At 46.2% G+C, this 14,267-nt stretch overlaps 1 protein-coding gene across 1 annotated transcript; it reads right to left on the reverse strand.

Annotated features, from left to right (window-relative positions):
- Window positions 1-7,088: 7,088 nt before the first annotated feature.
- SCNN1A (sodium channel, non-voltage-gated 1 alpha subunit) lies at window positions 7,089-14,109 on the reverse strand. The gene is made up of 12 exons (XM_010297546.1): window positions 13,743-14,109; window positions 13,070-13,325; window positions 11,995-12,182; window positions 11,079-11,179; window positions 10,223-10,386; window positions 9,767-9,865; window positions 9,489-9,606; window positions 9,161-9,239; window positions 8,782-8,839; window positions 8,600-8,655; window positions 7,976-8,051; window positions 7,089-7,750 (listed from the first exon to the last, which is right to left on the reverse strand). The coding sequence occupies exons 1-12, from the start codon at window positions 14,087-14,089 to the stop codon at window positions 7,424-7,426; spliced, it is 1,869 nt and encodes a 622-aa protein (XP_010295848.1). The 5' UTR covers window positions 14,090-14,109; the 3' UTR covers window positions 7,089-7,423.
- Between the last annotated feature and the right edge of the window lie 158 nt (window positions 14,110-14,267).

Below are 14,267 nucleotides of genomic sequence, written 5' to 3' on the forward strand. Positions count from 1 at the left end.
TTGGAATTGTTAGCCAGAGATTCAATGGGAAATGCTGCTCTGGGCATGGGTATTACAAAATGATGTCAGATGTCCCAGTTTGTCAGTTTAGATCTCTAGAGATTTTGCCTATCAAACTGAAATCTTCCTACTTGCTATGGGTTCTCTTGAATTTAGATCCAAGGTGGTCTCTGCTGGAAGTAAACTTGCAGCATGGAGTGCTCTGGCTTTCTGTAAGCAATCTCCTTGTTCTCCTTCAAAAATAACAAGATGCTTGAATGTGTTGTCAAACCTGGGGTTAAATGAGCTTCCCTGGTCCTCAGTTTCTGCAGAGTCTGCTGAGGAATGCATTTTGCCTTTTTTTTACAAGCTGAGCTGTAGCCTGTAATCTAGTCTCAAAAGAGGGCACTTGTTTAATTTAGGGAGCTCTACCTTGATTCTAGAATACCATGGGATCTGTCTAGGCTTAAGAGAATGTGGGGAGGCAGGGGAGAACATCACTGGAGTTCCCAGATGGAAGTGAAGTACAGAAGCTGGGAGGAGTGGATGCTTTTTGTTTCATTGGGTGTGCTGGGGAAGCCCCTTTCCTCCTCACAGGGCATCTGGGAAGGGGCTAGGTTTTGCATGCTCACTTCCATGCCCCAGCATTTCATTTGCGCCAAGTCCATCTCCCTGCAATTCCATCCCTCTCCACCTTGGGTGAGGGCAGAGATGAAGATCTGGAGTGAAGCAGCCCTCGTCCCCCAGAGCACTTCCCTAATTCCCTGTGGAACTGAGATGTGATGGATGGTCAGAAGTGCATCTACTGAAGAGGAGCCAGGGCCTGCTTGTACCACTTACTGCTGTCATTTTAGGGGGTGGGCATACAAGCTTGAGGCCCCCAGACCAGCAATTCTCTTGAACTCTTCTAAACAAGCCTTTGGTGCCCCATTCCTCTTGTTTCTCTGGGGGCTGAGGTCCCCCTAGGCTGTCTCTTCCATTTCTTTCTCTTAGATGTTGTTTGTTGCCTCTTCTGCTCCCTTTCCCCTCCTTTGTGTGTCTATGCATGGGCAAAAAAAAAAAAATCACCAAGGCCCTCTGAGTAAAAGCAAGGGACTCTGCTGTCCACAGCGTTACAGCCACTCATGCACGTGCAGTTTATTTCCTTCCTCTATAAACACAACTGTAATCTCTTCTGGCATGTTATAGTAATCAGCTCATGTACTTAAAATAGTCTCTAAGAAACACAATTCACCACCTTACCGAGTCTGTCTGGTCTGTCAGTGGGTGGGGAGGGGCTGGGATACCAAACTTTTTTTAACACTTTTTTTCATTTCCATACTCTACGCAAACCTGAAGTTCTGGCTCTCAAAGCAGTGGGTAGTCTTCCATTGCAATGATGGTAGTTCCAGTTTTACTGGAACTGTGTGCTAGACAGAATCCACGGTCTGTATGGACCAGCAGCTCTGGTGAAGAGGCTGCCCAATCCAACTCTACATCTATCCACCAAATGTCCAGCCACTGCATAATGCATGAGGATGTAGTCTGCTGAATGGGAGGGTGTGCTGCTGGTAGCTCTAGTTCCTCAGGCTGTGCTGCTTTTGCCTTTCAACAACCTATCCTCAAACACAGAAAACAATACTGTGTTGGTGTTGGGACATGTGTTCATGATCCAGATGGAGAGCTCCAAGAGTAGGATGCTGTTCACAGTCTATCTTGGAGCATGGCTGGAATAAAGGTAAGTGCCCCCTTGTTTTGCTTCACTGTACACTTCAAACTCATTAAAAAGAAATGACAGAGCTTTGTCCAGTGCAGACTTATTTTAAAATTAGGTACTTGTACCGTTATCTGCCCTTGCTGTTAAAAGGTTTAGGTTGTCAGCCAATACTCCCTGGCCCTTGTGGTTCCCTTATGACCAATCTTTGTCCAATCTTAAACATCACCAAAATCATACCAGAACAATGTATGGTCAGTGGTGAATTTGGAGCAGTGTAGCTAGGCTAATTCTTTCACAGATGAAAGCCTTCCCAGGAAAGGAGGGTGCCTGGACTGGGTGGTAGATTGAAGCAGTATGTACAGCCTAAACTTCAACACAGATCAGGCCTGCACAACCTGAATGAACTAGTCTTGCTACAATTCCTGCCAAGTTTTGTGTTGCCTTTCTGTTAGTTCTCAGCCTTGTTTATGTAAGGGGTAGGAAAAACTTTTTCCTAACAGATGCGTTTCCAGACCATTGACTATACAGTGTCTAAGACCATAGCCAAACCTAGGAACTTGAGTGTTTGCTTTCCAAAGCTGGCTGGCTGCTCTGGAGCACAGCTGGGGCTGACCATGCTGCTGGAAGCTGCCCCAGGCTTGTGCCCAACTTGTGAGTCACTTGCAAGTTTGCAAGAGAGTTGCATGTCTAACCATAAATCATCCTGTAGGTTGTTAAACTACCATGCTGTGCTGGGAACTCACTTTCTGAGGTGCCATCTGTTAAACCATCAGCACCTCTGCTGCTCCTGTAGAGTCTGTTACTCTGGACAACACATAGTTTTAAATGTGTGCTAAAAGCAAGAGCAAGGCTCTGGCAAATGGTAGTTCTTTAATTAGAAATTCAAGCTCTGCCTTTAAACATGCAACTCCCATATCAACTGACACCTTCAGATTTGGTGAGCCCTCAACTCTACTGCTCTTAAATGGATGTGTCTTAAACCTTCATGTTTGTAGATGCCCTAGGCCTTCCTCTGGTCTTTTCTGAGGTTTTTATGTACTGATCAGAGAAGGCTGCATGCTCTCATCAGCTGGGCGTGTGTGTTGGTTTCTTGTCTCAGCTGGAGAGTAACTAAAAGATAGTGGGGGCAGACGTTAAACATTTTTCTTCAGAGTAGGAATGCAGCATCAACACTTCAACAAACCTAGCTTCCCTGTGAAGTGACAGACATCCCTGCTCTGAGATATCCACTGGAGTTAGAAGCCTTAACTTGGTGAAGAGAGGCAATAATGGGGAAGTACAGAGGTTTTATCTTTGTTCTGAACTCTAAGCAAATAATTAATCTGAGACATGTAACAGATAATGATAAAGGTTTTAAAAAACAGGCAACTCAGCTGTGTCTGTTGGATACATGAGTTCAGCCTAGTGTTTATTCTGGGTTCCCTACAATGCTTCCTCTTGGAAGATCTAAGTGGATGCCTTCATAAAATTTCCACTGTTTACAGGCCAAAATAAAGTTGCACTTCAGCTGCCATACTTCTGATAATTTTTGACTTTTTTTTTGGCCAGAGTTATTCAGAACACCCTTATTTGCTCTGCAGGCTTCCAATATGAACAGCCCTGTTAACATACTTTTCTTCAGTGTGTAGACCCACTAAATGATTCTTTCAGAAGCCAAATGAGTCTGTCTTTTCATATTCTCTCCTCCCATGCTGCTTTTCCAAAAGCATTTGTACTATTTTTTATAAACTTGCCATAATCTCCAGCTGCTAAGCTGTTTTTTAGTTCATTGCCTTTAAGCATGTACTTGGAAGCTGAAGGTGCTTTCCTCTTGTACTCACCAGACCCCTTTAAATATTGCACTTTAAGTATAAAGAACTGTAAGACTGAATACGGCCAATCCCACTGGTGTGTTCCTGATCTCTGTGGTTCCCTCTCTCCTTCCACCAACACCACTACTGCCCTTTTCATTTCTTGACGTAGCACATGTCCACCCCTTGGATTTTATTGAACCTGTCCCAAGAGACTGGTAACCCTTTCCTCAAATTACTTCTAGGTTTGACCTCAATCTGTGCAGATAAATCTCACACCTATTGGTCCAGCTTCTCTAAGCACTCCAGCAAGCAGAGTTTAGTTCTAAATATATTGCATATTTTCTGAAGCGGTGGTTTTCTCACTTCCTAGCTTCTCTAGACACTTACACTTGTAGTACGAAGTACATGATGTACTTCCGTGCATTTCCTGTATTACCTTAATTCTTAGGAAAAAATTACTTTTGGTATCTGTCAAATTGTGACTGCCACACTGTAAAGGAACAAGTTTTCAGCAGATAGCAGGTCCCACAGACACAGGGGCCCTTTATACCCTGTCTCTGAGGGTTGTTCCACATACCAAAAGAGCTCACATCTCTTTCCTTGTTTCAGCAGCACCAAACACTTCCACAGATCCTCTGCTATTATTTCGAAGCTCCTAAACATTCATCCCTCTTCTCTCTGTAATTTCCCTGTCGTCTAAACCTTTTTCTCATCCTCTTTCTTAAGCACATGGAACTACCCCCTTCTGTGCTGCTTACTCCTACAAACCAAACCACTCTAATACTCCAACTTACCCAGAAAATTATTTTTTCCTCCTGTACTTCCCTTCCCTCTCCAAGCACTTGTATTTCTACTTCTCTGTCTTCCCCCTGCCTGACAGATGCTCCCAGTCCAAAAAGACTACTTTCTTTTCTTCAGTGTCCTATGACCCTGGAGGTGCTCCTTGCATGTTTTCTATGTCCTCCAAATAACTGTGCTATGCTTCTAACATACCAATCACTGCTGAGCATTTACATCCCTTAAACTTTCTTCTCTTGTACAAATTCACCCCAGCTCAGACCTTTAATTTGCCTTTTGCTGACCGATGAATCCATCTAAATGCACACTTTTCTCCCCTTCAGTATTTCACACTATTTCATAGTATTTCCGCACTCTCACTCCAGCATTGCTGGATGCCAAACTGAGCTCACTATACATCAGTTGAGCTGATAATTTGTGGTCTTGTCAGCCTGCAAGAAGTATAGGGATGTTCCTGGGAGGATCACCTGATTTCTCCCAAGGTGGCAATTTTTGCACTGATCCTCAGGATAGGGAGGGCTGATCTGTTGACCAAATTGTATACCAACTTCGTGTTTGTGCAGGCTTTTAACTCTGGATTTACAGCTACCCAGAATGGGGCCATTACTTTTGAGTTTATCAAAGCCCATTTTTTGCATTTTAGCACTTTTACAGAAGAGAGAAATAATATGGTGCAAGCTTCTCCTAGGGAATTCATCACCTTCTGCAGCTATATTTCTTTATGATGTTGAAGAGCATTTAATGTTTCAAATAGTTATGCCTCTGATTAATCTTCCTTTAATTACCTACTTAACTACACATGATGCAGGGGGTCATGTCAATTTTATGGTTATCACAAGGTACCACGTGATGTGAAGAATTATGTCTTATTCTTCAGATAGTCTGGAAAGATCATACTCAATGTATGAATCATCAGATATTTATGATATACAGAGACTGGTTTAGATGTTGCATCTGCTCTTTCTCCTTTCTTGATTTGGAGATGGTTTTGTGAAGCAGAGCTTTATGTGTCCAGTGTCAGGTTTTTGCTCATTCATGTGCTAGAAACTACCTAAGGTGGCAGTCTGTAGTACTGAATTCATGACCAAGAACTGGGCTATGGGTGCAGCATCCTAACTCCTCTATTTGCCTGCCTTTCTTGTTTTAATTCTGACCAAAGTTACCTTTTTTTTTTTTTAAACCAGTAAACCTAGCTTTTAACGTTGCCTCTTGGGCAGTGTTTTTACAGAACATGAAAGTCCTTTCATTACTCATTCTCTTTTACTTCATTTAAAATCACCCATAAACACAGAAAGTGGATTTTTTTTTTTTTTTCATGTTTGTAGAAGTCCTGATTATTTTCCAGTGGGAATATGTGTTCCCATACTTCGAAGTGCCCATGGTTGCAGGGCTCTCTGTCCTGCTTGGCTGCCCCCCGTTGCTGAAGGACACCCCCTGAATCGCTACCTTTTATTCCCAGCAGTCTCATCTCTTCTTTCAAACAAGGGGCACTGGGATAAAGGTTGAAAAATGATGAATATTTGTGTAATAAAAGAATATAGTGTTCATGTCTGTGAGGAGACAGAAAAACACTCCACTAGGAAGTGAAAAGTGCACTTAAGGTAATCAAGGCAAGAGCCGTACAAGCAGCATGTGTTTAACATCTCAAAGGGAAGAATTAGGCAACAGTTTATATACTGCAGTAAAATCCTCCAGCTTCCCAAGGGCAGTGCATCTACCTTAATTTTCTTAAAGATCTGAAGTTTTTATTTTGTTATGCTTAACTAGTTTTAAATTCAAAAGAGGCTGTTTGCAATGTGATTGGGTACATGGTATCACAGGTCTTTGCCTAAACTATATGCTTAAATTCTGGTATCTCTGTTTGTGTCCAGTCAAGTGGATAATTCTGTGTTAAGGACATCACCCTTGCTCTCTCGATACCACATAAAGTACTGTGTAAGCACCATTGCAGCACAAGTCTGAGTATTTGCAAAAAATAGTATGTCAAGCTTAATGCAAGAAATAAGATGTGTGCTCTTATGCAAAGATCCCCAAATTAGTTCCTGAGAAGAGGACCATCTTTGTCCTGGCCTTGATTGCTTATATGGTCCATTCCAAGGCTAAAGGTTTCACTGAAAGGATCTTAGATTAAAACCTGCAGCACTTCTATGCTTCACAATCCTCAGGAGAGCCAGAGCCTCTGTGGGTGAACCAGAGAAGGGATGAGTGGAACAGAGCAGGCACTGCATGGCCTGTGCTGTTCTGATCCTCTTTTGCAGGATCTCATGGCAGCAGAGACACTGTTTGGGATGTTTTTGAGGGCGTGCATAGACACTTTGTTCCCATAGCTCCTATGCAGAGATCAGTTTATCCCGAACACTCTGGCAAATAGTCAAATGGCTGCACACACATGTGTATGGTATATCACAAGGAAGGAGACTGCTATACAGCTAAGATCTACCAGTGCCACATAGGCAGCTTAGAGGGAGACCTTATTCTGCCAGGGGTGTTTTGTCCCGACCTGAGTGTGGCAGCAAGTGTCAACCACATCACCAGAGTATTGTGCGTAATATAGATTGAGATTATGTCAGTGGCTGTCATCTCTCAGGGCTATACACATAGCCTCTCCTCAAGGGGAGGAGAGGGTAGGTGACTTGGTCTTGGGATCAGAGCTGGACATTAACTAGGAAAAAGCAACCAGCTTCCAACCTTAGGGAATGCTTAAAAAAAACTCAGCCTATTGAGAGACTTGTACCCCAGCTGAGATTCCATTCCCATCCCTTGTGATACCACAGAGGAGGCCAGTCACACCAGCCAAACCTCTTTAATTAATGACAGACCAGAACTGTAGCAGCATCCTTGTTGCAGGGAAAAGCAAGCATGCACACATGTGTAGGTGTGCACATGCAAGGAGTGTAAGGAAACCAGCTGGACATCTCCCCCATACATACACTAAATCAACGCTCATCCCTGGTGATCCCCAGAGCAATAGTATTTTATGAGACTGAAGGATTCACCTACAGTAGTGAAACCAAGGAACCCAGGCTGACCACAGTGCAGCCTTCTGCTGTGGTCCAGGTAGAGCACCCCAGAAAGAAGGAAATGTAGGTCCCACAGAGAAAGTGTGCAGCCTCTGCTCCAGTTGCCACCCATGTGAACTGGGGAGTAAGCCACTGCCTCACTCGTGTCCCACCTCACCATCCCTGCTTGGCCCACGTGGTTCCAGGCTGTTGTAGGATGGCAGCATGGTCACTACAGCCTCAACAGTGAAGCGGTGTGGAGCATTGAGACCTGGTGCCTCATCTTGGAAAGCAGTGTTATCGTGACTGTTTGAAGGGGGTCCCGGAGGAGAGAGCTGCTGCCGGGAACGGAACCAGCGTAAGGCCAAGATAAAGGTGATGGCGATGAAATCCAGAATCAGCTCTGCAAGCTCCATCACAGACAGGACAGAGGATCCAAACCAGAGACTCCACTGGTTCCCAAGCTGGGACAGCAGAGTCACTACCTGCAAGAGATGGAGAAAGGGCAGTGAGGACAGCCCTCGTTCGAGCCTTTTGCCTCTGCCTGCTCCCACTAGCAGTGCCCCTGTGGTGCTGGGGGATTCCTCCCACCCTGCCACAGGAAAAGAAATTCAATAGCCAGCACTGCTACTGGAACAAATGCCTGCCAATATGGAGGGATGTCTTGTGGGAATGGGTGGCTAGAGAGGACACGGCAGTAAAGTGTGTACCGTGAAGGCTGGAGATTCCCCATTGGTCTTGTAGTTCCACTCTTCAAAGAAGATATTCACTTTGGCAACTCCGTTCCTGTAAATGAAAGATGGGGCTGAGTAACCCCACATCCGCAACCCCTGCATTTCTTCACCAAGCTTAATGGTCTCCTCTGCCCCTTTCTGGTCCCTGTCTTCTTACATATACCACCCAGAGGTTTTTCCTCATCCCCGCAGTTACCTCATTCTGCACAAAATACAATCTTTGGTACTCACAGGGCATTTCTGGGACTGCACTGTGAAATCCAATGTTTCTGGCATCCTATGTTGGCTCAGTACAAGCTCCTGCGTGGCTCTGCTTCCCACTCTTCCACTAGCCCTTACCGTGACTCTGACACAGCAGCTGCTGGGGGCTTACTATTTTCATACTAGTGGCTGACCCTTTTCAGACTCTTCACTTGATTCCCAGTCCTTGTTAAAGTTTCAGTTTATCTCTATTCTGACTCAAATCCACTGGCCTTGTCCACAGGTCCCATCCCTAATCTCTTCCCATCAGTGATTTTATCTTAACTCTAACCCCCTGGCTCACACACTCCACTGTGATGGTTTCTGGTTTGGAAGCAACCTCTGTTTAGGGGCTCTTACCTCTTGGATGTGATATTGTATTTGTTCTGTTGTGAAAGCATGTAAAAAACCCAGTCCTGAAATGAAAATGCAATAAATTGCGTTACATGATCACAGTCACATTCTGTAGGTTTAGTACCATTCAGGAAGGACGAAACAGGAAGTCAGAGCAGTGCTGAGGAGCCAGGAAACCCTCTCTTTACCTCTGAGACAGCAGAAGGCCAGCGGGAGTATCCAGCTGACAGCTGGTATTCTGTCATTCTGGAAGACAAGAGACCGTGTTAGCTGTTGAAGCTGTAGGAGCCACAAGGCCAGGTCCTGCAACTCCCAGGCACACCTGGAAACTCCCCACCATGCCAAAGTTCTGCCCACTTCCCACTGAGCTCCTGCACAGTCTTTGGGAGCTCCCCACCCTGAGCCAACATTGATGCTCCTCTGCCATTTTGGCTTCCTGATGGGAGAAATACCATTTTGGGTTGCAGTTCAGCTATTGACTCAAGCCTTTGCCCTGGTCAGTAAATGCTTTCCAACATGTCTATGAACAAAGAGTTCCCAGTCTACCTGACTGATGATCAAACTTACTTGCAAGGTTTTCGACATTTGTGGAAACAGCCCAACACATCAGCTTTGAATTCAGCCAGGAGTTTGTAATAGCAGTAGCCTGAGCCGTAGAGAAAGTAAATCCACATAAGCTCACAGTGTCTGTATACAAATGGTGATGTGTGACAGTGAGGGGAATCCAGAGGTTTCCTTTAAAACTCAGAGGGACTAACCATCCAAGACAAAAGTGTCTTTTGGATGTCCCATACCAGGAAGCTCACTGAAGACAATGAGGAGATGTACTAGGACATGGGGTGGACCAAATAGGTTCAGGTGGGCATGAGCTTTACTATTCCTCCTGTCCACTTACCCCAGGCTACGTGCTTTGTGTAGTCACAGTACTCTGCTCCAGCGGGTAAGGGATAGAAGTAATATGCACAGCCACAGCGCTCGACCATGTTGAGCTGAAAGCAGGAGCGAATGCAGACCTGGGAGGCATATGAGAAAAGGTTGAACAAGGGAACCCAACACACTGCAGCCTGCATCACATCATACTATTAACAGGGCCCATGGACAAGTATGGCTGTTAGGGGACTGAAGCATTTTAGGAAAGTAGGGAAACAAGCTGGCACAGTGATAATGAGTTACCTGTTCTGTGTAGCGGGAGGAGTACAAATTTTGCACTGGCACGTCGCTGCCATCCTCTGTGCAATCACTGTAACTGCCCCCAAGACGCACAGTCATCTCCTAGAATATCAAACTGTCATTACACTGAATGACTGGCACTTTGATGTTCTCTTTCTACGCTTGCATGCCACATGCTGCTTGTCCATCAGTATCTGCTCTTTATGCCAGCTCCCCCTGCTTTCCCCCTGCTTTCCTCCTGCTTTCCTCCATTTCCTCCATTTTCCTCCGTTCACAGTCAAATGCTTCTTGTCTAGTCCACTAAGTTGCTCTTCTTCCCTTCCCGTCACTCCATGTGCTTAATCCCCTCCATTAACACACACTGGGTCCATGACAATCCATCTGTATCTATCCAGATATCCAAGTTAAACCTCCCCCATAACTTCACATCCACAGCTCTTACTCCTGCTGCTTCCCCACCTTTCTCATGCTGATGGAGGTCTCAATACCCGGACGCACGTTGAAACCCCCATCATCCATGAAGGCTGGCTCATTCTGATCATGGACCATGACCCTGGCTCCTGTCACCGTGGACAACAGAGGGATGAAATCATTCTGTTCGGTGCGCACCACCAGAGACAGACCTGAGGGAATGTTAGAGAGCAAGAGATATCATGGTCGGCCGTTGTGCAGGAGAAGAGAGAGAGCAGAATGGTTAGAAGTGATTCTGTAGGAGATAAAGGAAGAGAAAGATCAACCAGGGCTGCACCAAAGCTGGGCAGCAATGGAGGGTGGCTAGAGGGAGGCCAGAGACAAAGCTGGAGGCTCCAGGAGAGACCAGAGAAAACTGGATTTCTTCACTGTGGCTTAGAAAAAGCAGAACTCGAAATTGAGAGAGATTTCATCGAGACACTCAGAGCCGGATGGAAGAAAAGCCTGAAGACTGGGCCTAGAGAGGTTTCAGGGGGTTTGGGAACACAAACAGGTCAGTTGCTGGAAACAGGAAAATGAGGAAGGAGAAGGTGAAGACCAGGCTCTAAGGAGCACAGTACTACAGTTCAACATGGGATTTCAGGAAGGGCCAGCACAGGTCCAGAGGGAGCAACGAACATAAGGATCAAGCACTGATGCAGGAGAGAGTTCAGTGGGGCAGCAGTGGGGGACAGCCATGTCCATGAGACAGCCATCTCCACACGGGTGAAAACAGAGCTTGGCAAGACAGAGCAGGGCTGTGATCTGCCACCACCAGCATTAAGCACAGCAGGATGCCTGTAACTCCTGGGGAAAACAGAGTTAAGCTGTTCTCCTTACTCACCAAAGAGTGCCTCTCACCCACCATTATTGATCCCAGGCAGTGAGGATGTCCACAGGCTGCTGCTGTTGTCGTTAAAAGTATAGCAGTTCCCATACAAGGGATGGTGGAAGTGGGTATAATTCCTGAGAGGGGAACAGAAACATTCACACGGGGTGAGAAGGGCTGTGAGACAAAAGGGAAGGGCTTTCTGAAAGGAACAACTCTGTCTTCCACCTGCAGGGAGAGGGGCTTACAGCAGATGGGCAGTATTTGTTATGTAAACTTGCACAAACAGGGAAAAGCAATTAAAATGTGCTGTAAAAAATGTCGTGCAGCTGGACAGGTTTTTACACCAGGTTTTTCATACTGCTAACTCTTGAGAGCCCAAATGGATTTTAGCAGTACTAGCAATTACTGTATTATCTCCCTAATATTGTCAAAACTCTTAGCTCTTCCTACCCTTTTTCTTCCCTTGCTAATGGGTTTCATTCCACTAGCTCTTTGGGGCTTTTTGACCAATAATGGCAGGAGAGAAGTCAGATTTTTTTTTTACTGTCTTTTTGTAACAACTACTTCTCCTTCTCCTGTATGTGGGCTGGTATGTACCACTTCACCACTGCAGAGAGTAGAATAAAGAGACTTCTACAGTTTGTATCTGTACCCACTTTGGGGTTTGTACCAGCGTAACTATTTCATTTGTGTGAATGCCAGGAAAAGGAGAAACCATCTTCTGAGGTCCATAGTTTCAGGTCACAGAAGCTGTGACCGCTGTGACCCTGGTGAACACAACCCACAGGAAAGACTCAAGAGACATCATCTGAGACAACGGGAACTGAACATGGAATGATCCCACCTTGGGAAAGAGGTTCTCTCATGTGGGTTTCTTGATTCCCCTTGGACCCAGGCACAAAATTGGGGAGTTTTCTGGAAGTCTCGGTGGGATGTTTCCACCACTTACGCCTTGTCACATGTTGCTTCATTGAAGCGGCAAGCATAGATGAAATTCTCAAAGTCAGACTCATCCAAGGCTTTTGCATCGGGCATCTGCGCCAGGATATTGATATAGTGAAAGCTGTACCACTCCCGCACGGCATCCACCCCTGAGGAGTAAGCCTGATGGAAACAGTCCTTGTTGTTTTCACTGCACTGTTAAGAAGAGAAGGAGAAAACCAGCCATGTCAGGGCATTCTTGTCCAGGAGGAGAGGCTGTGGCTGTGGAATAGGTGTGCTCCCTCAACACTGGCAGAAGATGAAGCTGAGGGTGTGGAAGAGCTTTGCAGGGCTCCTGCGCGTGACCAAAAGGCGATGAGCAGGATGGGGAAAAGCAAAACCAGGGCAGCTACTCGGTGGAAGGGAAACACCAGGTGACTGAGCATAGCTGGGTGAAACCCAGGAGGCAGCAAGTCACAGTGAAGTGTGCAGGGTGATCTATAGGACATAATTCTACATGGTATAAAACCAGAAGCTTTAAATTCTTGCGTGGGGAGCCCTTCCTTCAGGGTGTGTCCAGAACAACCTTTGTGATCCTGTGGGAACCCAGTTAACTGGCAAGTGATTAGCTTCAGTCCTTCCATGCCTTTTAAAATGCAAACACAGATACCCTAGGGCAAAGAAGCTGCTACCTAGGAGCAAATGTGACCATGACCACATTTCACGTGTCCCACAGCCATCCAATACTTTCCCCTTGGCTATTATTGGGCAACGTTGAGGTCGATGTTAATAAATGGCTCTCCAAAGGCAACTGCAAGGCTGATGTAGGCTTCAGGAAGGACAAGGTTTCCCTGTCCTACCTAGGAAAAGATGGGCACTGACGTGGACAAGTCTCCTAGGGCCCACGTGGACAGGGACAGGACTTGGGGAGCAGGACTGCACTGGGCAAAGGATTCAGTTCTACTTTTATCTGTCATTAGCAAAAGCCAGTGCAGTTTAATCAGACTTCTACATTGGGAAGGGCATGGCCAAGGGTCTAACAAGACAGAAATAGCTAGGCAGACACTGGAGTGGGTAGGGCACCAGATATCTATGGATCTCACCAGAACAAAGCCAATTTTCCAGTCATTCTTGTCCACTGAAGGACTGTTCTCTGGCAAGTTGACTAAGTTATCCCGCTTCTGCCTTCGCAGCGGATGGCGCTGGACATGATGGAGCAGGCTCCTTGAGCTACGCTTTCGTGTGGACTGCATTGACCAGTCACTTCGTGCCAGAGACATGTTGTAGTCATAAAGGTCTAGCAGCGTCTGATGGGTGATTTGGTCCAGCTCATCCAGCTTCTTCCGGATGGCACTGTATCTATACGGTGGGGAGAAAGGAGCCTGCAGGTTTAGGACTGGATGCACATAAACATCTCCGAATAAGACATGCAGCAAAATTTGCTGGGGTGATTCAGGACATTCCTGCCACCAGCTGCAAATCCAACCCCTTGCTGGAGGCTACTATTCTTGTAGGACAGATGTAAATGCATCTGCTTTTGCCCTGTGGCAGTTTACAGTGCAGCCTGCTAACATAGACCACGAAGTAGAGCTGACTAAATTAACATGTCTTACTGTGAATGCCTTGCAGCAGCAAAGGACTGTGAAAAGTGTCCTTTCCACTGGCACTGCTACAGAAGGGGACAATCAAGGACCATGAGGAGAACCAGAATACATTCTTTTATCCTATGCCTACAAAAGTCAAAGCAGTTGATAGCTCTTGGAGCCTATTTCTTACCTGTATGGATTAAGGGTACACAGCGTCACGGCTGGGAAAGTCAGCCTGTCGGAATTAAGGTTGAGGTTGAGGTTGACAGGGTAGCTGAAGTACTCCCTGTAGAGGATCCCAAACTGCCAGTACATTAAGCCGAAGGTGAGAAAGAAGAGAACAGACCAGAAGGCTGTCTTCATCTTATTCTTTTTGGAGCACACCAGGCGGATAGCCCCATGGATGGTCGTGTTGCTGCAGAAGAACTGGAATAGCTCCTGGTAGGATCCATAGAATTCGATAAGACCCTCACGCTCCTCTTTCTGCTGCTGCTGCTCTTCTTGCTTACATTGCCTTGTTTTCTCCCCTTCTGGCATCTTCCCTGTCTTCACAGACCCACCCTGCAGCACAAATTCGGAATTAGGGGACAGTCCCGCAAGACCATGGCTCCAGGAAGCTGTGCCCCGTGCCACACCTGGCTCTGCATCACTGTCTCCCCCAAACCTCGGTGCTTTCACCCCCTCCTGCCTGACCGCCATTCCAGGCACCCCACCA

The sequence above is a fragment of the Phaethon lepturus genome, unplaced genomic scaffold, assembly GCF_000687285.1.
Source record: "Phaethon lepturus isolate BGI_N335 unplaced genomic scaffold, ASM68728v1 scaffold57651, whole genome shotgun sequence".
NCBI classification, from domain to species: Eukaryota; Metazoa; Chordata; class Aves; order Phaethontiformes; family Phaethontidae; genus Phaethon; species Phaethon lepturus.

Bases quoted from the DNA above. Each gene is read 5' to 3' on its own strand.
- SCNN1A (XM_010297546.1), bottom strand. From the start codon at position 14,089: ATGCCAGAAGGGGAGAAAACAAGGCAATGTAAGCAAGAAGAGCAGCAG. The intron at 12,183-13,069 runs GTGAGATCCATA...TCTTCTTAACAG, and splicing joins GGAAAATTGGCTTTGTTCTG to TGCAGTGAAAACAACAAGGA. The intron at 7,751-7,975 runs GTACACACTTTA...CATCTCTTGCAG, and splicing joins GGGAATCTCCAGCCTTCACG to GTAGTGACTCTGCTGTCCCA.